General features: G+C 41.6%; 1 protein-coding gene across 4 annotated transcripts in view; it reads right to left on the bottom strand.

The window, feature by feature from the left end:
* Positions 1-2,329: 2,329 nt before the first annotated feature.
* The window catches only part of TLX1 (T cell leukemia homeobox 1), a 224,614-nt gene continuing 200,291 nt past the window's right edge, over positions 2,330-26,652 (bottom strand). Inside the window, exons 1-3 of one of the 4 annotated variants that reach the window (XM_068255444.1) lie at positions 23,723-24,299; positions 22,119-22,356; positions 2,330-3,000 (exon numbers count right to left, since the gene is read on the bottom strand). In XM_068255444.1, the coding sequence (XP_068111545.1) occupies positions 2,778-3,000; positions 22,119-22,356; positions 23,723-24,197 (936 nt within the window). In that variant the 5' untranslated portion in view covers positions 24,198-24,299 and the 3' untranslated portion in view covers positions 2,330-2,777. Of the gene's footprint in view, positions 3,001-16,941; positions 17,092-22,118; positions 22,357-23,722; positions 24,300-26,652 lie in introns of those variants that run through there. The other 3 variants (XM_068255445.1, XM_068255446.1, XR_011024309.1) reach the window with 3 other exon arrangements.

The raw sequence follows: 26,652 nt of genomic DNA, 5'->3' as shown, positions 1-26,652 counted from the left end.
TAAAAACATGATATTTCCTAGAGATATCTACACATCTGAGGGCCCTGCCGTGGCAAAATATAATTGCAAAAGGTTATTTCTACCCATACAGGCATGTCTGTTTAGGCAATGTAATTTCATATCATTTCATTATGGGCCACGTTAATTGAAGAGCCACAAATTTAGTATTAAAGCAATTAAATCATAGCAATCAGTGGTACAGCTAAAGAGCCAGGAGCTCCAGTGCGAGTTTTAGCTGGGCCACCAAGCACTTTAATGGTATGGAGCCTCAAAACCTTCCAAGGTCATCTTCAGTGTAAAGGGGCCCATACACCTGACAATATTCCCGCAAATATACAGCAGATTCGATCACTGTGATCGAATCTGCTGTGAAATCATTGCGCAAACGTTGACCGAACAATCGATTTCCGACCAAAATCGATCGTTCCCGTCGATTCCCGACGTTCCTGTCCGTGTGGAAGATTTAGCTTGATCGCCGGCATTTCGGGAGTGCGTCGATATCTGCTTTCGAATGTCCGACGACCAACGCAATACATTACTTGTTCCACTGGCGTGTGTCCCCGCTGTCACCGCTGCTTCTTCTCCGCTGGGCTCCGAGTCCGGCTGGCTTCACTACTTCCTGTCCCGGCAGGAAGTTTAAACAGTAGAGTGCCCTCTACTGTTTAAACTTCCCCAGACAGAAAGTGATGCTGGAGCCCTGGAGCCGAGCGCGGTGAAGAAGACAGCGGAGACCGGGGGACTCGCACCGGCCGGATCAGGTAATGTATGCAGGGCGGACAGCAGCAGCGGCAGCTTCACAGATGGTGAATCGATTTCATGTTGAAATCGACTCACAATCTGTTTGCAGTAAAGGCAGCCATACAATCCCTCTCTGATCAGATTCGATCAGAGAGGGATCTATCTGTTGGTCGATCTGATGGCAAATCAACCAGTGTATGGCCACCTTAAGAGGTGCAATCAGAGGAGGGTAACCATTTGTTAATGATTAGCAGTATTCAATGCACAGATAGAGGTGATCACCAGCAAAGCACCAATGAAAAGCTAAAATGATGGATAAAGGAGGGCCCCTGGTGGGCCCCTCTGGTCTTGAGGCCCTGGTGCAGACTCAACCTCTGCATCCCCTATTGCTTTTCCACTTATAGCAACCAGTAAGAATTGATCCTTTTTCACTGCAGTTTTCAATAGGTTTGAGAGGTACAGAACACATTGTCTTTATGAAGATTCTATAGACGTGTGGGTAACATAAACAACAATAAGTGCCATTGATTCAGCTGTTGCTGATGCTAACAACGGATATAACACAGTCCAAGTTCAGAAATTAGTCCAAGTCCCATAAAGGACATTCAACTCCATTAAAAATAGACAGCTATCAATAGCAGGTCAGCTAGATTGGGCAGTCCCCTTCTTCAGGTAATATTGACAACTGTAGAAGTGGAAGAGGAGAAAGGTGCGTAAAAATGTGCTGATACCTTTTATTAAAAATGTAATTAGAAACTTGCAATCACGGTGAACCAGAATTGATGAACCAGATGGATGACAGAGTGTGAGAGTGTTTCTATGGTCACTCAGTCAGCGAAACAGGGACATTATTCCCATCCATTGCTGGTGGTTCTTCGCAAGTGCAGTTCTTACTAATTACTTTCAATAATTAATTGATTTAAGTACCTGTTCTATTATAGACATAAAAATGCAAAGTGATAGGCAGGCACTGTCTGGCTAATCTCAGGTGTGCGTCTGGACCAGGTCTCCCCAATCATGAACGTTCAGTATGTTTATGTTGTTCCAAAGGTGAGGGGGTTTCAGAAGTGCACACAGAACCTACTGCTGCTAATTCATCAGAAGAACCAATGAGCAATGTGAAACAGTCTTCTACCTAAACAATCCCTACTGCTCAAGAGCATTTGACAAGCAGGCATCTATCCTACCATTAGATGTGAGATTGCCTCCTCTCCGAGTCAAAAATGTTCTGTTCAGCCTACTTTCATCATGAGACATTTTTACATGTCTCTTGGTGCCTATTGTAGAGCTACACAAACCAAAGGATCTGTCTGTTGTCTTAGATGGGTTAAGGTGCTCATTAACGACACAAATGTTTTTGTCCAATTACCAAATCTAAACTGAGTGAATATACTTTGAATGGATATTTTAGGTACATTTTCATATTACATAGAAATGGTAAGATTGTACAAAAAAGATTGTATCATTAGTGGACACTAAGAACAATCATTTAAAACCAAACAAAACCAAATGTACCCACCGACATTACATGGATGTTGATAAATATAGATAATTTTGGCAGGATCAGATAAAGAACCAGCTTTTTCACTGTTATCATTCAATCCCATATGGTGCTGAGCTGAAGGTCTACCAACTGGCAAGGCTCTCCTGTCAAATAGCCTGTGTTTTGCCCAAGGTAAGAATGAAACTGAGGGTGTATCCTGAACAACATAGGCATGAATCCTTGACTGTTTCTGAAATAACCTGCTATTATGACATTATTTATTTCTAAGAATTGTGTCCTTATAACTTGGTGTCAGGAACAGAGGCCATCAGATAATTGAGGGGCACGAGTTGCCATTGTAAGCACAATGTGGTCATTATCCAAATGAGGAGTGGAAGCTTTACATGACAAAGTACAGACTTTGAAGACTGGGGGTTGGAATTACGTTCATAAGCCATATCTTGTGGTTTCATAAGAATCTCTGTTGAGAAAAAAGTCCAAATTATACATTTGAACCAGTCTGTTTCCTCCTTAATGTGTTACTCCCAGACCCTGCTCATTCGCAGGCTGAGGCCACAGAGGTGACACTGGTAATTTTGGAAGTGTCATCTGACCAAGGCTGGAGGTTCTGCAGGGCGAAGAGGGAAGAGTTATGAATGCAGATGGGATCCGGCTGGAGAGGCTGGTTTATAGACTTCTGAAATGCTTCTTGCTGAAGTTGCATTAATATCCGGTTGGCTTGTTGTCTTTCCGCCTCTCGCTCTTCTGCTGTCTGTCTTCTGGAGGTAGAACAAGAACATGTCATTCTCATTGCAAATATGTCAACTAAAATAGCTTTGCAATTGCTGTCTAGATTCTAATAAAGAGCAGAGCCTTGACACGTATATAGCTGTCTGTAGTAATAACGCATGTGATGACTGGAACATGCAAATAGTCTTATTTGAAGGTGCTGTAAGTTACATTTATCAAATAGGTTACACAGGCAACTTTGCATAGGCTGATATGCGTTAGATTAACCTGACATTGTTGACTGTTGATTTATTGGCCCCAGAATAAATAATTTATTTTCAGCCTCAGACCTGTCAGTGTGATGATGACAGTCACAAATAAATGTGTACCAGCCTATATCAGTCATTTGCACTTAAAGCAGACCTGAACGCAGAACTTCCTCTCTGCTCTAAAAGTTAAGCAACAGCATAAAAACTTTTAAAGAAAAACATTTCTCTGTTACAGCTGATACAAATCCTGCAATACATCTGCTGTGTGTCTACTTCCTGCTTTCTTGGAAGCAGGCATAGGGTTAACATCCTGTGTTAACAAATTAACCACTCTGCTGAGGCAGCCAGCTGACACAGCTAAGAGATCAAATTACAATTGATTAGACACAGATAATGGGGAATTAGGCAGGCTAAACTCTCTAAATACATACAGGATGCATTTCTCTGTGTTTTCCTTCTGTCCTGTGGAAGAGTTCAGGTCCAATTTAACTGCATCCATCTATCTCTAAACATCTGGACAGCAATAGATTTGTGTTGTAGCAAGAACATAAACCCACTGGTGGGAACAAGGCGTTCCTATAGAGAACCTTGTGCACCTGGGATCTCTGGGGATCTGCCCCTTCAGGGCACTACAGAAAATGGGCATGTTTCTTCCTAGTAGCAACAAGTCCTTATTCCCAGCAATTTTCTGCAGCAAATGCTTTTCTATAGAAAATATATCCTTCATCAAAACTCTCAATTAAGAATGATTTGAAGCTAAGTACCTGGAAACACTAATTCCCCAGAGAAAAGAATTTCCAGCAGAAAATTGCTAGAAAGAATAATCTGCAGCAGTGATTTGTCTTGGGGATGCTGTTGGTCATGTGATATTGGTCTTGATTCACAAAACTACTGTAAAATTGCAAAGCACAGATAGCGCATGACAATGTTACCAGTGCTTCCACAAGTAGCATGTGTTGTGCACATAGCGTAACTTGCATTTTGTACACGACAACACATTAGTAAAGCGCCTTTCTCCCATAGGACCAGGGCCGTGCCGAGGCAAAGGCGAGGGAGGCTCCAGCCTCAGGGCGAAGTGTAGGAGGGGGCGCACAACTCCCTCAGCTATCATTCTTATTGTGTTTGAAGCAAAGAGAAATGAGAAAAGGGGATACATGGCAGTACTGCAAGCCAGATAACTAGAGATTAAGGTGTTGGGAGCCCTGGGGCACCTCTTAATCTAATACAGGGCTTTTCAACCTGTGGTACGCGTACCACCAGTGGTACTTTGCTGTTGGCCAGGTGGTACATTCCAAGTTTGTCTGCTACTTAATTGCCCACCTGCCGCTTGTCCTAGTCCCGTCCTGCCTCCACAAAGTTTGGCTACCCCTCACTCGCTCCTCTGCCTCCCCACCAATGCCTCCTGCTATTCCCCTACCATATGCCCCCCCCCCCTTTATTAAAGTGTACCTGTAAGAAAAAAGTGCCCCGGGAAAAAAGTCCCCCTTCCTCCTTAGTAAAGGGGATCCAGCACTGGACCCCCTCAAAGATCTCCTTGTTGGTGTGAGTGTATGCGTGGTAGCGGCTCTCCGCTCGGGCTCCTCTGGAAACATCCGAGCCTGATCTGGTCAGATCTATTGTGCCGGCACACTGGTGGTACTTCAAATTTTTCAGGTGAGAAAAGTGGTACAATGAGTGAAAACATTGAAAAGTCCTGGTCTAATAGCAGTCAGTGTGTGACGGCTGGGGTGGGAGGGATGGAGCAGGGGCGTACTTTGGTATCTCAGCCTGTTGTGCCAATAGTGTACCACATTTTATAGAAGCAGCATGCATGTTGTATGCATGTTGCTTCTATAAGATGTGTTACGCTATTGGCACAACAGGCTTTATACTAGCAATGCGTGCGTTGGGTATTTAATGCAAGTTGCGCTTATGTGCGCAACACGTGTTGCATTGGTGGCGTAAGCACTGGTAAACTTTCCATGCCCTCTCTAATCATGGCAATTTTACTGCAATTTGGTAAATTAGGGCCAAAGTCACATCAGCGAAAGCAGAAAGCATCCCAGAGACAAATATCTGCTGAAAATTGTGCTTGGAGTTTGATCAAGCCTGAATTTACAGCCAATTTCATGAGTCTGTGCTTAGCCATATACAGAATAGTTCTATCCTTGCATTATTTTCCATAACCTAGCACCTATCTTTTTAGGGTACAATACATAGGGCTCGATTCACTAAGCGGTGCTAACCTAGTTAGAGACTTTAGGCGTGATAACCATTGCACCACGCTGGTAAAAAGCCAGTTTAGGCGTGATAAGTTTAGGCATGATTAGTTTAAGCATGATAAGTTTAGGCATGCTAAGTTTAGGCATGCTAAGTTTAGATAAGTTTAGATCGCGCGCAAAGCAGCGCCATTAAACTCTATGCGAAGTACACCAGACTTTGCTAGCGCAAAACTTTTGATCAGCTGTGCGCTGCGGTGCTAACCCAGTTGGTGCTTAAACTTATCATGCCTAAACTTATCACACCTAAACTTATCACACCTAAACTTATCATGCCTAAATTGAGTTTAGACGTGATAAAGGGCTTTTCACCAGCGTGCTAACTGTTAGCACCGCTTTGTGAATCAGGCCCATAGTTTGGTTGATTCTGATGCCTGATCTGGGTGTGGCCCTCAGTCTGGTTCAGTTGGATTCTGCAGCTGGCTGTGGCAGGGCTGGCTTCCATTCTAGGTGTGATCTGGCAGTCCCTGCTAGTTTCTGGAGTGCTCAGTATCTGCCTAATTTTTCTCAACATCCAGTATTTCAGTATTCAAAATGTTAAGAAAAGGTGCGCTGCAGGCAGTGGCGTAGCAATAGGGGTTGCAGAGGTAGCGACCGCATCAGGGCTCTTGGGTCCGAGGGGCCCGAGGGGCCCTCCCTCAAGCACAATATTAGCTCTCTATTGGCCCTGTGCTGGTAATAATCACTTCTATAGATGCTTTAAATAGAAGTAATCGTTAACAAACTGTTTCCCATCCCCAACTTGCACCTCTGACACTGTGGGAATCCTTGGCAGGTTTTGGTGCGCCGTATCAATTGCTATATAGAGAGTGCTTGGGGGGCCCCGTGTAAACTTGCACAGGGGCCCATAGCTCCTTGCGGGGGCATAACTACAAAGCATGGGGCCTCCAGTAAAACTTTTATGGGCCCCTTAATGTTCACAACCCTTTCTTTTGCTTCTTCTTGGTGACGCTCACAGCCTGGGGGCCCATCTTACAAGGCTCATAGAACAATTGTCCAGGATCTTAACACCCATAACACGTGTAACCACAACCACACCTGATCTGAAGTATCAGAGAAAGTTAAGGTTAGTAGTTCCCCCCCCCCCCACACACACACACACGCACACACACACAGACACCTCTAGGACGCCCTTCAGTCGCAAGGGCTGCTGCCCCCAGTTACACCCCTGGTGCTCTGCATGGCAACAGCTCCCAGTCCCAGCTTCATGGATGTGTGACATAATGATATAACTGCCTGTTTCATGACCTACTATAGCACAAATAAGGGTTAATTAGTTTAAGTCCAAATATTTTCAATTAGCGCTGGTGATTTTACTTCACGCTCTAGATTGTCATAGTTAAGGATGATCGTTAATAATCATTTTGGGCAAAGATCTAGAGGCAGTACTAGGCCAATGTTGTTGTGGCATCGCTTCTATGGGCAGCCCTTTCTTATATAGCAATGGCCTCTTTTTGTGCAGCAGCCCCTTCCCATGGATGCACAGCCCCTGCTTTCCTTTGTAACTTTCTTGTGCAGCAGCTCTTCTCTTTCATGTTAGCTGTATTACCTTAACCTCCTATTACATATGAAACAACCTCTCTACCATGTCCAGCCACCTCTTTGGGCAGGAGACACTCTAGGCCTCAATCTTTTTGGCCTTTCCAGAAACCGTAAGATGGATTGTAATGGGTTAAAGTAGATCTCCACCTCTCTTGGGTTGACTACCCCTACTATACCGTGACTACACTTCCACTGAAATTTGCAGATGACACAAGCGTGTAGATGGACTCATATGCAATGTAGATGAGTCAGGTCACAGGTCTGAAGAGCGACCAGTTCAGTTGTTGGCACCGCTGCAATAATTTGGAACTTCATGTTCTCAAGACTGTGGAGACGAGAGTAGACTTCAGAAGTACACTGGCCTAACCTTTCCTCTTAATTGTAAACAGATCAACTGTTGGTAGGGTAATTCTAATTATTTAAGCTCATAATCTCCCAGGGCCTAAATTGGGAAGCCATCATCGTTTCCATCATTAAGGAAGCCTAGTAGAGGATACATAACCTGAGACAGCTGACAATATGTCTGTCTTCCACAAACACCAGCGGTACAAATTTGCTCTGTTAACATTAATCAGGTGCTCATCCTGAAGGGAGACAGCGAAGGAATGGAGCAGCACGGAATGATGGCGAGGGACCAGAAGGACTTCAAGGCCTGGATGAAGCCCCAGTTTAGTTTTAAAATAAAACGTGCTACTGTGGATAAAACCCACACATTTTATTTGCCCATTTGTCCTGGTTATTGCAACGTCTAAAATATGTCCCTAGTACAATGTATGGCGCAAATATTTTATTTGGAAATAAAGCTGCATTTTTTCCGTTTTGTGTCCATCACTAATTACAAGCCCATAAATTAGAAAATAACAGTAATATATCCTCTTGGCATACGTATTAAAAAAATCAGTCCTTAAGGTAACTATTTGTGTATTTTTTTTAATTGTCATTCTTTTTTTATGCAAAAAGAAGAATTTTAAATGTAAGTGTGGGTCTTTTTATTCAAATAAATGTAGTTAGGTGTAATTTTACTATTTGACCACAAGATGTCATCACACACTTTTTCCTATTAGTTTACTATCAGTACACAAACAGGAAGTCATGCGTGGACGTGTTACTTCGGAAGTTACAATGACACAGGTATTTCTTTGATGCCGGCATTCATTGACATAGGGTGTTAGATTAATGAATGGGAACTGCATTCCCAATCATTCATCCATCTAACAGGCAGTGACAAATACCCGCACAGGAGCGAGCATGGAAGCAAGAGGCAGCTGTCCGCTGCAACAGACGGATATCTATGTCCCTGAGAAGGAACTGTCCTGCAGGACGTAGATATACCGTCTGTAATCACATAAGTAGTTAAAGAGACATTGAAGCGAAAAAAAAATGACGATATAATGATTTGTATGTGTTGTACAGCTAAAAAATAAAACAATAGGAGCAGAGACATAGGTCTAATATTGTTTCCAGTACAAGAAGAGTTAAGAAACTCCAGTTGTTATCTATGCAAAAGAGCCATTGAGCTCCACGACTTCTGTCTTCTGAAGCTTTTTATTCCAACTGTCAGTCACTGAATTTTCTTTTTCTCTCCAGAGGAGAGGTCAATCGTTCACTGGCCTGCTCTGTAAAATCATTTAGATTGCTGAATAATGTGTAAACTGCAAATAATAGAGAATGATCTCTTTAAGCTATGCACATTCTGCTGTGAATTACATCTGATCGATACTTAAAGCGGAACTGTAGATAGGTATCAAACACACTGTTTCACTTACCTGGGGCTTCTGCAAGCCCCCAGCAGTCCCGCGCCGGTCCTCCACGATCCTCCGTTCTCCCGCCACCAGTTACTTTCAGTTTTGCTGCCGGACCACTGTGCGGCTCTGGCCACACGTATCCTTACTTCAAGTTCCCCTCTGCAATAGTGCTATTGCAGAGGGAGCACGAAGATAAGATACGCTTGGCAGGGCTGCGCTGGCCTCGACTTACAAGTCGAGGAACGGATGGAGAACAGAGGCTCGTGGAGGACCGGCGCGGAACAGGACGACTGCTGGGGGCTTGCAGAAGCCTCAGGTTAATTAAACCGTGTGTTTGATACCTATCTACAGTTCCGCTTTAAAGGAAATGGGTGTATTTATACAGTACCTGGGGCTTCCTTCAGCCCTATGAGTTACGTGGGCTCTCCAGCCACTCCGTCCTTTTGGCCATGATCTTTTGCGTATGTGCAGCTCGGCCACTCATGTACCCCCAGGGAGCATTCTGCAGCACATGAGTGAGGCAGGGGCGTGCGTTGGGCATGCGCAGAAGCATGTGACTGGCCAGATTACCAGGGAAGATGACAAGTGAACGGTGTGGCCAGAAAGGAAGCCCACGCACCACATGGGGCTGGAGGAAGACCGTGGCATGCTGGGGATCAATGGAGTCACATTTCTTTTTACAATCAGATGCTATTAGCAGTGTTACTATTCAGCCTTTCACTGCATTTTAATTCTTAGCATGATAGAATTTTTGAAAATGGGAAAGTAGACACATGAAAGAGTCATTAGAGAGGTTCATTCAACAGAAAGTAGCCAAAACATTCCAGTTCTACAGATCGAATTTCTGGTCTATAGTCTGTAGTCTAGTCAGGAAAAATTCACATTTATTTTTAGCCACCTATAACACTATCTTATGCAAAGGTATCTAAAAATAAAGTTATAGCCTGTACACCAGATAGTATAGTGATCACTGGAACTAAGCTACAATCTTTACACTATACATATAGTGGCTGCGGACGTAGTTCCTCTGCAGCATGCATAGGGATCAGAGATAGCCAATCAGATGCTAATAATTCTGGCTACCTTGCAAATTTAATGCAAATTGTGTACAGTTTGAAATTGGGTTAATTAAGAGCCGTTTCACATGGGCACTGTGTGCTCAGTAAGCAGTTAACAGGCAGCAGTGATCAGTTACCAAGCAACAGCAAGCAGTTGTGAGAGTTTGATAGTCTTTTTATTGCCTATCAACTGCTCATGTGAAAGGGTACTATATGCACTTCCCGCCCATTTGCATTGATCCAGTTGCAAGATGTGTACAATTTGCATTAAATTTGCATGCAGGGTGGCATTATTAGCATATTTAGGGCCCTTTCACATGAGCAGTTGATAGGCAGTGAAAAGCCTGTCAAACTCAAAGGCCTAGTGCACACCGGAGCGTTTCCGCTGCGGTTTGCGATCTGCTTGCGGGTGCGGATCCGCTTGGGTAATGTATTTCAATGGGCTGGTGCACACCAGAGTGGGAGGCGTTTGGAGAAACGTATACTCCCGGGCTGCTGCAGATTTTGGATTGCGGATGCGTTTCTGCCTCAATGTTAAGTATAGGAAAACCGCAAACCGCTCTGAAAAACGGCACTTCAGAGCGGTTTGCCAGGCGTTTTTTGTTACAGTAGCTGTTCAGTAACAGCTTTACTGTAACAATACATGAAATCTACTACACCAAAACCGCTACACAAAACCGCAAAACGCTAGCTGAAACTCTACAGAAAAATAAGAAAAAGCGTTTCAAAATCTGCAAGCATTTTGCAGATCTGCTAGCGGTTTTTGGTGTGCACCAGGCCTAACTGCTCACTGCTGCCTGGTATCTGTTCATGTTCACTGCTGCCTGGTAAATGCTCACTGCTGCTTGGTACAGGTAACTGCCTGCTGAGCACACAGTTAAACTCAACTGTCCATGTGAAAGGGCCCTTTAAGCTACATACACACGCATGATTAACCACCTCACCACTAAGAGTTTTTCCCCTTATGGACCAGAGCAATTTTCACCTGTCAGCGTTCCTTCCATTCATTCGCCTATAACTTTATCACTACTAATCAGAACAAAATGATCTATATCTTGTTTTTTTCACTACCAATTTGACTTTCTTTTTCATTTTGCTAAGAATTATTTTATTCTAAATGCATTTTAATGGACACAATAAGAAAAAATTGAAAAAAGTCATTATTTCTCAATTTTCGGCCATTATAGTTTTAAAATAAAATGTGCTACTGTTGAAAAAAACCCACACATTTTATTCACCCATTTGCCCCCATTTGCCCCTAATAGCACAGCTGCACTAGCAAATGCACTGTATATAGGGATACAAGTTTCACTTGTAGTCTACACAGGGGCATAGCAATACTGTATAATACTGAGATGGTGCTGTAGCTCAGCTACACTGGCACTGCACTCTATGTAGGGATACAGGTTTTACCTGTAGTCTACACAGGGGCATAGCAATACTGTATAATACTGAGATGGTGCTGTAGTTCAGCTGCACTGGCACTGCACTGTATGTAGGGATACATGTCTCACCTGTAGTCTACACAGGGGCATAGCAATACTGTATAATACTGAGATGGTGCTGTAGCTCAGCTGCACTGGCACTGCACTGTATGTAGGGATACATGTCTCACCTGTAGTCTACACAGGGGCATAGCAATACTGTATAATACTGAGATGGTGCTGTAGCTCAGCTACACTGGCACTGCACTGTATGTAGGGATACATGTCTCACCTGTAGTCTACACAGGGGCATAGCAATACTGTATAATACTGTGATGGTGCTGTAGCTCAGCAGCACTGGCACTGTACTGTATGTAGGGATACAGGTTTCACCTGTAGTCTACACAGGGGCATAGCAATACTGTATAATACTGAGATGGTGCTGTAGCTCAGCTGCACTGGCACTGCACTGTATGTAGGGATACATGTCTCACCTGTAGTCTACACAGGGGCATAGCAATACTGTATAATACTGTGATGGTGCTGTAGCTCAGCAGCACTGGCACTGTACTGTATGTAGGGATACAGGTTTCACCTGTAGTCTACACAGGGGCATAGCAATACTGTATAATACTGAGATGGTGCTGTAGCTCAGCTGCACTGGCACTGCACTGTATGTAGGGATACATGTCTCACCTGTAGTCTACACAGGGGCATAGCAATACTGTATAATACTGAGATGGTGCTGTAGTTCAGCTGCACTGGCACTGCACTGTATGTAGGGATACATGTCTCACCTGTAGTCTACACAGGGGCATAGCAATACTGTATAATACTGAGATGGTGCTGTAGCTCAGCTGCACTGGCACTGCACTGTATGTAGGGATACATGTCTCACCTGTAGTCTACACAGGGGCATAGCAATACTGTATAATACTGAGATGGTGCTGTAGCTCAGCTACACTGGCACTGCACTGTATGTAGGGATACATGTCTCACCTGTAGTCTACACAGGGGCATAGCAATACTGTATAATACTGAGATGGTGCTGTAGCTCAGCAGCACTGGCACTGTACTGTATGTAGGGATACAGGTTTCACCTGTAGTCTACACAGGGGCATAGCAATACTGTATAATACTGAGATGGTGCTGTAGCTCAGCTGCACTGGCACTGCACTGTATGTAGGGATACATGTCTCACCTGTAGTCTACACAGGGGCATAGCAAAACTGTATAATACTGAGATGGTGCTGTAGCTCAGCTGCACTGGCACTGCACTGTATATAGGGATACATGTCTCACCTGTAGTCTACACAGGGGCAAAGCAATACTGTATAATACTGAGATGGTGCTGTAGCACAGCTGCACTGGCACTGCACTGTATATAGGGATACATGTCTCACCTGTAGTCTACACAGGGGCATAGCAATACTGTATAATACTGAGATGGTGCAGTAGTCCAGCTGCACTGGCACTGCACTGTATATAGGGATACATGTCTCACCTGTAGTCTACACAGGGGCATAGCAATACTGTATAATACTGAGATGGTGCTGTAGTCCAGCTGCACTGGCACTGCACTGTATATAGGGATACATGTCTCACCTGTAGTCTACACAGGGGCATAGCAATACTGTATAATACTGAGATGGTGCTGTAGCTCAGCTGCACTGGCACTGCACTTTATGTTGGGATACATGTTTTACCTGTAGTCTACACAGGGGCATAGCAATACTGTATAATACTGTGATGGTGCTGTAGCTCAGCTGCACTGGCACTGCACTGTATGTAGGGATACATGTCTCACCTGTAGTCTACACAGGGGCATAGCAATACTGTATAATACTGTGATGGTGCTGTAGCTCAGCTGCACTGGCACTGCACTGTATATAGGGATACAGGTTTCACCTGTAGTCTACACAGGGACATAGCAATACTGCAGCTAAAGCAACCATAGCAGCTGCTATGAGGCCCAGGGGCAGGACGCCCAGTTTGCCCTCGTCTGTCCTTATCACTTTATCTCCTGCTGCAGTAGTGGTGATTTTATAGTTAGGGTGGACGGTATAACTATAAATCTGTGTTCATGCTCAGCATTCATGGGGGTTAGTTCATATATTACCAGTGGCATAACTAAGGAGCTAGGGGCCCCCGTGCAAATTTTACATGGGGCCCTAAGCCCTGGAGCCCCAACACATTCCATGGACAGCTGCACTGTGTGCAAGAGATGTAATTAGAGCAAGAAAACACTTTGTTAAGGATTACCGCTATTCATGGCACATATAGAGGTGTATATTACCTGCATAGCACCAATGAAAAGCTAATAAGAAAGACAAATGAGGGCCCTTAGTGGCCCCGGTGTGGTTGCAGCCTCTGCATCCCCTATTGCTACTCTACTGTATATAGCCCCACCCCACTCATCCCCTGCAGAATGCAGCATTGTATCTAAGGCCAGGGTCACAATTATAAGTATCTTATGACACCTGATCATTTTTACCTATATATCTACTCTTCAAAGTATTAACATTGTGTACGAATTTCAATGAGAAATGTCTATCCAAATAATGATCTGTAGATTATATATACAGTAACAGTATACAGGCAATTTATTGAGGGGGCTTACCCGGTATTCTCAATATTAAGTGATTTTAATCCTGTTTGGGGTATGTCCCCGCCATAAATTCTCTATACACTGTGATGTATAATCTTTAGCTCATTTTTTAATTTATTTTTTTTCTCCAGAATCCCCATGAAAAAAAAAAACAGACTTCAATGACATGCTTCAAAGATGGGCAGTAATCATCGTTTGTCTGGATGCTAAAAAAAAGGATTTTTTTTTTAAATAAAATGTTTTTCTTTTCTCATTTATACATAATATGCCCTATCCATTGAGCTCAGATATTGGTAACTTCAGTAGTTGTTTGAATCAACATTGTGTAAGAATACAGCCATTGTGTAGTACAGCACTGCTACAATGTATAGAGTTATCAGGACAGTGTATGGAATCCCATGCAAAGAGAAATCTAGTCCACTTAAGTACTTATTTTATAAAGTGCCAACATATTCCATGGCCCTGTACAAAGTAAACATTGCTCACTTAGTGAACAATCAATATCTTCCTGATAACTATAATTTACCTGGTCTACACATTCCTGTAGATATCAGATTCAGCAAAAATCTTGTCTACAATCAATCACTCTACAGCCAGCCGTGTTCTGTCCAAGGCAGTTCAAACGTGTATTTATTTACTACTGCATTACCACCCATATGCCCCCTTTCCTCACCCCTGCTCAGGAAGGACCACTTGTACAAAAACACAGGCATTCTCATCAGCCAAATATCAATCAGGAATATCCTCATTTTAACAGATTTTTAAGAGTCAGTTTTTCTATTACATTTAATTTTTAATTTGTTAAAAGAAAAAAAATACAGTGCATGCCTGGCATAAAAACACAACTAAGAGAATAAGCAGAAACAATGTACACAATGCAAAGCGTATTAATCATTTTAGGATTGCTTTTAGAGCTGTATTCTCTTGCAGATATTCTCTTGCAGAAACTGCAGGTAACTTTTGGTGTGTTTTTTTCTCTACTGAATCTTGAGTTGAAATTCTAACATTGCATTTTAAAGTTTACTTTTTGTGTCAAGTTTTGTGTTTCTTGTATGCTGTGAGTTGGTTGTATTTTCTTCTTACTCTGTAGTCACTGATTGCGCAATGTGGTCTAATTCCATTTTTAGTGTATTCAGTCTTTGTGTTTTTACTGGTGTATAAGCTTTCATTACATTTTCCTAGCATCTACAGGTGGACTATTATGACAAATGATTCTTGTTTTATAATGTTCAGTATCATTAATAATTAGGGTAAATGTATCCATACTGGTACAAAATAAAATAAATATAAACTGGAAACAGAGATGCAGCAGAACTCTAGAGGCTAGTTTCTCAACATGTGGTACAGTCACCCCTGGGGGTACTTGGGTTCGTTTTAGACGGTACTTAAACTTGTCATAGTCAATCTACTACTTTGAGTTTGGGGTTTTAAAATATAATTAATTGTGTATAAATAAGTATTTTGGTTAATGAAAAGCATGAAAGAATGTGTGAATATAATTTAAACACAAATATTGCAGTGTGTGTGTGGGGGGGGGGGGGGGAGGGGGGGGTTAAGGGGGCAGGGGGGGGGGTACTAGAAATAATATAATCTATAATAGGGGGTACTTGTCAAACCTTTCATAAAGGGGTATAAGCTGTGATAATGTTGAGATACACAGCTCCAGAGCAACCAATCAAACCACTTGAAAGATATGCTGAAATTTGATTGGCTGCTTTGCACAAACTTGCCACTTTTGCTCCACTTTTAAAGTGGACCTGAACTCAGAACTTCCTCTCTGCTAGGATAAGCAACATCACACTAACTTAAGGGAAAAAAGTCTTTGTTACAGCTGATACAAATCCTGCAATAAATCTGCAGTTTGTCTACTTCCTGCTTTCATGGAATCAGACATATTCTTAACATCCTGCGTTTACAAATGAGATAGCTGCTATGGCAGTTAGCTGATACAGCTTAGGGATCAAAATACAATTTGTGCTTAGTCACAAGTAAGGGGGGATTAGAGGGGTTAAACTCTCTAAATACATACAATGCACATTTCTCTATGCTTTCCTTCTGTCCTTTGCAAGAGTTCAGGTTCACTTTAATAAATCTGCCTGTGTGTATTGGTATATTATGGTCACAGAACAGCTGCAGTTTAAGTGTAGCCTTGCTGCTGGGTACTTATTTAGCAAGACAGGTGGAAATGAAACTGGGGCACAAGGGGACTAGTTACTCAGAGCAAACTGGCAGGATTGGGTGCACAAACGAGCTAGCATGGCCGATCTACATACAATCAATATTTCAATTATAATATTGAATGGTGAGAAATAAGTACTTTCAATAAATGCATTTTAAATAGATGTGATGTTTATCTGGAAACTGATGTCTATGTCTAAGTTATGAAACACTCCAATATTGTGTAGGGTACGTTTATGCCTAGTGCAATTTTCCATCAGATTGATGGCGTAATCGATTATTTCTGACATGCCCAATCTGGTTTCCGTTTGTTTTTTTCTGATCAATTTTCCAATAACTTCTATACCAAAATCAACCAGAAAAACAAACAGAAATCAGATCAGGCCTGTCGAAATAATCAATTCAACTGTCAATTTGATGCAAAAAAATGCATTGTGTGTACTGGGGAGATTGTACTTTGGAGGAATAATGTGTACAAAATATGTATATAGGAATACAGCACAGATAGATAGTGACAACTTCTCACTATCTATCTGTGCTGTATTCCTATATACATATTTTGTACACAACGTGCATTGCAGTACATGGTGTAGGTAGGAGTGGTAGTGCATGAGCCCAGGTATACTATAAAGATCAGCTATATATTTATAAGCAGGAACAAGAATGGCTCCCTGCAGACGTTACAAGCCTCCCAGCTGACATTGATTTTATGCCTGAATTTTGCTAAGCTAAATGTCCCTACAACAGGGCGGTGACTGCAGGAGCAGCTTACTATACCCCGGGGAAGGTGGTACGCGGAACTGCCAAGCTGAGAAGGCAAAAATTCAAACTGTCTTCACTGTACACATCCAAGCAGCAGCCAATAGGAAACCTGCACTCAGAGCATCGGCTTTCCTTTCACAACTTTTGGTAGAGGATGTGTGTTGGGAACAGAGTTCCTAAAGTTCTCAAGGAAATATTAAAGTTTGGCAAATTGGACGCTTTTTGAGGGGGAAGATTTTCCATTATTCCTGCAGAGTAGTTCTGAAGAAGTCACCCGCACCAGCGGCGAAACGTCTCCTAAACAGAAAAGGGTGTTCAGTTGAAGCATATATTTTTGCTTATCAAAGTTCGCACAAGATGAGGAGAGGAAACTTCTCTGGTTATAGTTTAAAAACGTATTCAAAGAAGAATTACATTTAGGCTAAAAAGGTGTCCAGTCCTGTCCTACCAGTTGCCAACACTTTTGCACTGTTTTCTATGGCTGTATTCAGACATAAAAGGTGTACATTTCCGGAACTGATGGAAAACTGATTGGAAATGGACAGGAGAGGACTGGACCGGAAATGTACAGATTATGTGTGAACCAAGCCTTCAATGATTGGCTGAACTGACTGAAGCTAAATTCCTTATGCTTGCTGAGCGATTTCTGAGACTTGCAGCATGTCTTTGCATGACGAATAATATTAAATGAGCGCACATTTTGAATTTACTGTTTTGTCCGTGACTATAATGGTACAAAATGGTCAAAATGATACATTATGTTCTGCTTTATTACATTTAATATATATACTTCCACCTGGCCAGTCCTAGGTGAGATCTGTTACATAATGGTGTATAGGATGTAGTGGAAAGAGCTCTGACCCCCTAGCCCCCCCCCCCCCCCCCCCCCCGGGTTTGTGGGTAATGCACACGGATTATGGATTGGAGTTCCCAGGCAGGGTGACAGTCCATTAAGGAGACACTTTGAAGAGTCTATTGAGAGGAAGATTATTGGAATTTTAGTGCATGGCAGATGGTAGCAGGGTGGATCCTCCTATGTATGGGATCACTCTATCCTGGCCATCCATAGGGGTTTGAGTGCAGCAGTCAATATCCATATAAACCTATGTGACCCAGCTAATTACTGACACCCGAGCCTTATTACTATCGCCTAGCCAGAGCCCCTCTGCCGCCGATGCGCACACATACATCAGCTGTATGGTTACAGCACGAGGTGTCTGAGATGATTTCCCAGGTGACAGCGACGCTGGCGAACATTATTAATCCGCCGCTATTCGCTGTGACTTCGCTGCCAGTGCGGGGAGTCACTTATTAATTCCTGCTGCAGATTGTTCCTGTGATGTGGGGGGCTCGCTGCATAGAGGTGCGCATGCCTGGGTGTGATGTACTCACGTAAGACACAATAATAATAATACCCGATGTCAATGTTAGTAGTAGTAGCAGCAATTGTAATGAGAATGACACAGTAATCCTATCTGTCTGTCGTTCTATCTTTCTCAATTAATACGATACTATTATTAAATCCATTCACTCTTTATCGGATTAATATATCCGTATTTTAGCACGCAATTGCACTGAATCATTACTATGTGATTATATTAATATTAAAGTAGGCTATGACGGGCATATGACTATGGTAGAGATTAGATTGTGAGCTCCTCTGAGGAGCAGTTAGTGTCATAAAGATGTTAGTGATATATCTAGAAAGATAGATAGATAGATAGATAGATAGATAGATAGATAGATAGATAGATAGATAGATAGATAGATAGATAGATAGATAGATAGATAGATAGATAGATAGATAGATAGATAGATAGATAGATAGATAGATAGATAGATAGATAGATAGATAGATAGATAGATAGATAGATAGATAGATAGATAGATAGATAGATAGATAGATTAGATAGATAGATAGATAGATAGATAGATAGATAGATAGATAGATATAGATATATATAGTGACTTCTATTAACTCGTATTGCATAATATAAGGAGGAGGTCGCTTAGAATTTCCACGACCACCTTATGACCCCTGGATTCAGAGCATGTACCCAGCCTTCCGATTTCAGAGCTGTCCCTCTAGAATCCTGTTTTGTTTTGTTTTTTCCCTCTTATTTTCTTTTACAAACATATTTTATTGAATGTTCTGACGTCCAATCCTATGAGAATCCCGGATTGACAATGAGATAAATCGCATGCACTATATTAATAATACATGTTTTTGTGGGTGCACCACCACTATATTGTTTGCAGTACCTATTAGATTGTGCAAATAGCGGAGTAGGACGGGTATATGGACCATCGCTACCTCACTAATCTGGTTATAAATATTTACAGGTTGGAAATGCTAAACCCTCATACTATTTAATTATTACTAGAAGCATTAATCTATCCGACTAGTCCGCTGTGGGTACTGTGAAGAGGATATATATATATATATATATATATATATATATATATATATATATATATATATACTGTCTATTCAGGGTTTTCTGCAGAGCCAGCGTTTGCGTAGATTACAGGCACGTCATGAAATTAACACCCAATAAATTAAACAATCTCACCCGAAACGACAATACTGATAGAGAACTATAATGATATGCGTGTGCCCAGCACGCGTGGGGTTAATTACCTCCTGTAATTAGGTTGGTAATTATAAACCAGTAGAGAAAAAAAACAGCCATTTAATTGTATCAATTAATTGCGGCTCCATCTGAACTCTAAACATCCCAGATGCGCTAAAGTAATTGGGGGGGTTCAGGCCGATGTGATCGGCTCTAATAATGAGGCTGTAATTGTAAGCGGACTCCCCAAATCTGCCAGGAGGCACCCCCACCTTCATGCCTATCATTAGCAGCTGACAGGATCTCTGTGGTTGGAGTCTATCGTCTATTGGGGTGCTACGTCACCAGTAACCCCTTCCTGCCCAGAGCCGAGCCTAGGTGCTTCACCCGACAGCATTACATCACTGGTTGGAAATTTGCAGGGGAAAAAAAATCTAAAAGCAGCAAAGAGTAGAAGAAGCAGCTGCTTCAAGTCTTCACACGTATCTTGTTGCCTGTGCAGAATCCTGGGCAATCTATGGAAGAACATGACCCACCAGTACCAGTTGCCCTGCTTCTATCACTGACCTCTCCTGAGTCCAGAATATAGATCCATCGCACAACAGCCACCTAAATATGGCCTACACTACAACCAAACACATGGAGTACACCGAGCACTTCTACAACACTACTAGCTCTGATATACAAAGTACACCAGCACCATTGCCTAATATAATATACAACCTGTAACGTCAAGGGGACAAATTTTATATATATATATATATATATATATATATATATATATATATATATATATATATATATATATATATATATATATATAGCACTGTATTTCATATACATTACATAATCACACAGAGACACGCAGGGAAACTATGTGAACTCTCTCTGAACTTTATGACAGCTGCCTAATATGAGTTTAGACTTGGTGGAAGGGAGTAGTGGCAAATATTACGAATGTGCCAAAGTTTGTCTGGCCACACGCACATTGCAATCCATGCGCGCTATCTTTGCGCGATCTTATAGAAACATCTGAATGGTACAGTGTGAATTAATATTACACAGTAGGCAATACAGGTGCTTTTACTATTGACATGGTTCGTTTTGGCCCACTAAACGTCCCGGTGGTTTTATTGAACACAGTTCGACAAGAGTGTCTACGTGGGTTGAGTAACTATATTATATAGATGGGGTAAGGGATATATATATATATATATATAACACGGCTGTGACGAAATCTTATCATACTAACTGTATTATTTTATTTATTATTATTTTATTTAATTACTATATATAGGCTGGGAATTGAGGAAGAGACTTTCCAGTGAGTTTAGTACACGTAAATATCTGATTAAAAAAGTATATCCCAGCCAATGTACTTTGACCCACCTCTGCAGCTTGTATCGCAGCGAGAATAGTGCAGAGGACAGGAACACGCAGCCGCCAGTCACAAGTCACTATACTGAGCTCACAGCAGTTCAGATGTATTTTCCTGATTGGTTGCTGGGAGTTATTGCATATCGCTTATTACTATTTTGTGTTGCTTAATTTAGTAAACCCGGGCTCTGTCATTTATCTCATATCACATATTGGGCTTGATTCACTAAACGGTGATAACTGATATCATGGCCCATATGCAATTCACTTTTTCTCTTGAGTTTTCTCCTAGGAGATAATTTTTCACTCATCAATTTAAAATAACATTTTAGCACTTTGCCGTGGAAAAAGTACCAAAAAGTAGGTGAAAAGGTACTGTCAAAATTATTTTGAGTTTTTGTTTGCTTGCTGGTGGTTTAAAAGGCATTTTATTTAGAAGTTGCAAAAATATCACCTGGGAGAAAACTCAGGTGAAAAAGTCTGTTGCATATGGCCCCATGTGTGTAAAGTTTTCGGGGGAAAATTCGCGAATAAGGTGTGCAAAACGGTAGTGCAACCGTGATATCAGTTTGTTACGCTTTAGTGAATCAAGCCCATTGAATGTAACAGTAGCATTGTACATTTCTAAATGGCTAAATATTACTGTTTGTAAAGCAGATATGAAATAATGGAGAGGGAGACTCATTTAAATATATATAATACCATATGCCTTATACATCTATGTGTGAGAGGCATGGCATATGTGACAGTTAATGTTGAACATCTGGTACTTATTGGTTACATTCCTTTATGAAATGTAATAAAAGATAATAAAATAAAAATCCATGTGTAAGTACTTTTTTTTTTTTACTGTATAGTTATAATATACCTTTACAGTGAAATGCTCACGTGTACCTATAGTGTGTATATATACACACATATATATATACGCACACACATATATATATATTATTATTATTATTATTATTATTACTACAGTATACTGTGCCTTCAGTATGAATACATAATAATATCTGGGAAAGCAAACTGACTCAAATGATGGTTCCTATATAATTTACAGTATTTTTTTTAGTATAGGCTATAACTTGATATACTGACTGCCTATTGATGTGCTCTTAGATGTGCATTGTATAATCAGAGTACACGGAGTACGGTATGTATATGCACAGGTATAGGGCTATGCTGATACGTTCGCACTGCACGCGAAATTATTTACGAAAAGTCTCCCATACAATTGGAAGATTTTATGAGCTTGATTTGCCCTGAATGAAGTTCATAGAAACACCCCCAGCTCGGTGCAATAATCAGTCTCCTGTGATCCCCACACCTGCATGTCACCTCATCTCCCCCACTGGTGGCTGGCTGGCGACCTACCTCCACTTAGTCCTCCTGTTCTGGAACCAGGTCTTCACCTGGGCATCTGTCATTTTGAGTGCTTTGGCCAGGGCAGCCCTCTCGGCCGACGCCAGGTACTTCTGTCGGTGGAACCTCTTCTCTAGCTCGCAGATCTGCAGGCGGGTGAATGATGTGCGGGGCTTCTTCTTCTTGGGGGGCGTCCTGTTCTGGTACGGGTGACCTATACGGCGTGTTACAGTGAAGGGTGAGAGGGCCACTGGAGTGGGAGACAGATGGCAAAAGCAGGCAGCAAAATGAGCAGCAGGAGTAACAGAGCATGGCACAGACAGAGCAGAGACCCGAGCATGCACCCCATCCCTAACCCACACACACATATATATATATTACAGTATTTCTTAGTCCAATAGCATCTGTATCCAAAGAGCATGATACACATAATATAACAACAGGTAATTCGAATGTAATTTCCATCCACAAAGCCTCTATCTGCTGACTGTATACAGCAACATCCGGAAGCCCTGAGTTGTGTATGGAAATATTTACAGTGAAACCAAAATATTATGAGCTTCAGCATTCTCCTATTCATACCCGAAGCCTTGGGAACATTGACATTCTATGTAGGCTGGAACACTCATAATCATTTGGATTCAAAAGAAGAAATGTATAGTTCAAATCACAAACAAATATATACATATATATATATATATATATATATATATATATATATATATATATATATATATATATATATATATATATATATATATATATACAATCGAAATGCAGGCCAGGTTTAGGATTTATTGGTGTATTTCCGGTAGCTCACCTTGGGCAGAGTAGGCCTGAACTGAAGTTGAAGGATAAACTCACTGCCATAAAAGCAGATTTTTTTTAAGTCCCCTTCTTATTATTACAGTCTATAGCTTCGCCTTTCATTCACTTATAACTTATAACTATATTGTTTATGGCAATATGTAGATACAAGGGGATCTAGAGACTGTCGGTACCATTTCCGAGTGTATTTGTTTATTTGTATATTTAGTTCCAAGGGCTTTTATTGAAGCTTGCCTATATATTCAATAACGTAATACAGAGCTCAAATTTGGCTGACTAATATTTGTATATGTCAACAAAAGTTTATTTCCGTTTTACACAAACAAATCCTTCACTACATGTTATTATCAGCTTGTAATGCTAAAAACCTGATATATGTCTGACGTGATAGGAACTCATTTCATTTATTTATAAAATATTTTAAAAAAGAGCATAACATACAGTGTGATAAACAGAACAATGAAAGCGTGTGCTTTTTTGTGTTTATATGTGTGATATATATTTACACACGTGTGTCAAATACAGCTTCAAAGTTCAGTACTTATTATTATTTATAATTAATTATACTATTATATGTTCCCAGTATGGCATTTTTAGGCCCACCATAAAGCCTTCCCATTTGCCCACTTAGTATAACCTGTAGTGCTTGGACGATGTAAACGCTGTCAGCATTATACACAGTATATACAGTCACACATGCTGTAATAGAGAGAGCTGACAGGGCACGGGGGAGGATCTTGTGCAGTCCCAGATAGGACAGAGGCCAAGCAGAGTTTGTGCTCACCTACCTGTGAACCTGTCCTTAGTGTACCTCCTATTACTCTCCATCCAGGGGAACGTTAACCCTGTGAGGTTATTCATATTGTTCATGGCCCCCACACTGGGCACAGTTGGCATTCCAGTGGAAATAGGCTGGTGCACGCTGCTAGCCAAAGGTCTGTGTGCAGGAACCCTAATCACCCCAGCAGAATTGAGGTTGTTGCCATTCATGTTCATCCCCATGTTCATGTTGTAAGAGCCAGTCAAGGAGGCCATGCTGCAGGCACTGTTGTTGTATCCCCCGGTGCTGTTATTGCTGTAGTTGCCCGTCATGGTGTTGTAGGCACTGCTGACAATGCATCCCAATCCATAGTCTGCGTCCTGCAGCCTGCTGCTGGAGATCATACAACTCCCCTGGTCTGGATTGTTCAGTATCTGGTCAATCCCAAAGCTGATAGGTTCTGCATGGCTCTGGTGGATGTGATGAGCCCCTATGTGATCCATGATGGTCTCTGATACTTCCCACCACGCTGGAGCTCCAGCCCAGAGCTGTAATCAGCAGTTAGCAGATAAAAAATGCTGCTTGGTCTCGCTTCAATTGTTTCCAATTCCTGAGGCAGGATAAAAAGAGCAAAAGGAAGGGCTAAAGTGGATGGTGCTTTTTGCATTTGGTTAGTGCTGCTCGCTGTGCAAAATGGGGCATCAATCACCCGGCCAGGAGGCCTGAGAGAGTGGGAGCCAGGACTCTTCCGCCCTCCACGCTCATTGGCTGCCAGCTGACAACATGCACATGAATGACAGCCTGAGCAAACCTTCCCAGCCAAAGCCTGCAGCTCTCCTGTGCTGCCAGAGTACATCCCTACAAAGTCAGGCAGAGGCAGCACAGAGGACACCAGTGTGCACATACACACACACCACATACACAGGAGGACCAACATAACATACATACATACACAGGATATACAGAGGACCAGTATAGCATACATGCACAGGAAGGATATACTACAGAGGACCAACATAACATGCATACACAGGATATACAGAAGAGCAGTATAACATACATACACAGGATATACTATAGAGGACCAATATAACATACATACACAGGATATACAGAGGACCATTATAACGTACATACACAGGATATACTATAGAGGACCAACATAAAAATACATACACAGGCTATATTACAGAGGACCAACATAACATGCATACACAGGATATACAGAAGAGCAGTATAACATACACCACAAACACAGGATTTACAAAGGACCAATATAACACAAACCACATACACAGAGGACCAATATAATACAAACACCACACACACAGGATATACAGAGGACCAGTGTAACATACACACACAGGATATACTAAGGACCAATATAACACACACCGCCACATACACAGGATACTCATAGGACCAATATAACATACAAACACTGGATATACAGAGGACAAACATAACATACACACACAGGATATACAGAGGACCAATATAACACACACCACCACATACATATGATACTCATAGGACTAATATATCACACACCACCACATACACAGGATATACAGAGGGCCAATATATCACACACCACCACATACACAGGATATACAGAGGGCCAATATAACACACACCACCACATACACAGGAGGATATACAGAGGACCAATATAACACACACCACCACATACACAGGAGGATATACAGAGGACCAATATAACATACACACACCACCACATACGCAGGATATACAGTGAACCAATGTAAACCCGTCTGCTAGGGGACAGACACATCATCAGCCAAACCAAACTCATACATGTGGATGATAGATAGATAGATGATAGATAGAAAGAAAGATAGACAGACAGATAGAATTCTGGAGTATGCATACTAATAAAAACCATGTCCAGAAACACATAATCATCCAAATAAACTTATACATGTATACGGACAGGTACTGTAGATAGATAGATAGATAGATAGATAGATAGATAGATAGATAGATAGATACTGCACACTAATACAAAAATGTGTACATAGAAAAAACACATACTCAACTAAATAAACTGATAAATGTGGACGATAAATAATTGTTATTCACAATATTAATTCTACGCAGTCATGGCACATCTGTCTATGTACGGCGAAAAATGAAAAATAAAGAGGTTTATATCCAAATGTGAAACACAAGTTGTAAAATATCAGTTAAAATATACGTTGATTAACAAGGAACACGTTGAATGTCGTCATAGTCAGAAACGGTGTAAGATTTTTACATGAAATATTATCTATCTATCTATCTATCTATCTATCTATCTATCTATCTATCTATCTATCTATCTATCTATCTATCGCTATCTCTGCGGTGGTTTGAGTTAAGGGTAATGAGGTATGAATACCTCCAAGATAAAATTCTCATAATTGAAATTCAGAGCACTGGCAGGCCAGCAGTGTCATCTGGTTTAATAACTGGGGCCTCACATCACGCTGGCACGACCAAATTGCATAAATTGATAAGCTGTTATCACCATAATTCGCTTTACAGCAGGCAATACATCTTCCATACACAATTTATGTCAATTACCTCTCAATCTTGTAATTACGTCTTGAGTAATGTCCCAGGCCCTGAGATCTCGTTAGAATGTTTACCCTGTAACATACTTTATCTGGCCCTGTCTGTAGATGAACAAGCTTGAAGTTATGTGCTTTAAGGTATGGATTTGCCTGTCCGCCTATAGTAGGTGATTAGGGACAAGCAGGATCCCTGGTTGGCTGCGGAACGTTTTCTCTCCAGCACTTTCACAAACCTGTTAATTCAGTTTATTTTTTTCTTAATTGGGCCATTTAGAGTGTTTACAAACGAAGTCCTGTAAGTAGCAATGTCTGCCCCTATTAGGGCGGGTGTAAGCTGAGCCTGCACTGATTAAAGGTCAGATAAGATGCTTGGCAATACCAG

The sequence above is a fragment of the Hyperolius riggenbachi genome, chromosome 10 (genome assembly GCF_040937935.1).
Source record: "Hyperolius riggenbachi isolate aHypRig1 chromosome 10, aHypRig1.pri, whole genome shotgun sequence".
Lineage (NCBI taxonomy): Eukaryota > Metazoa > Chordata > Amphibia > Anura > Hyperoliidae > Hyperolius > Hyperolius riggenbachi.
This window is presented reverse-complemented; position numbering and strand designations above follow the sequence as displayed.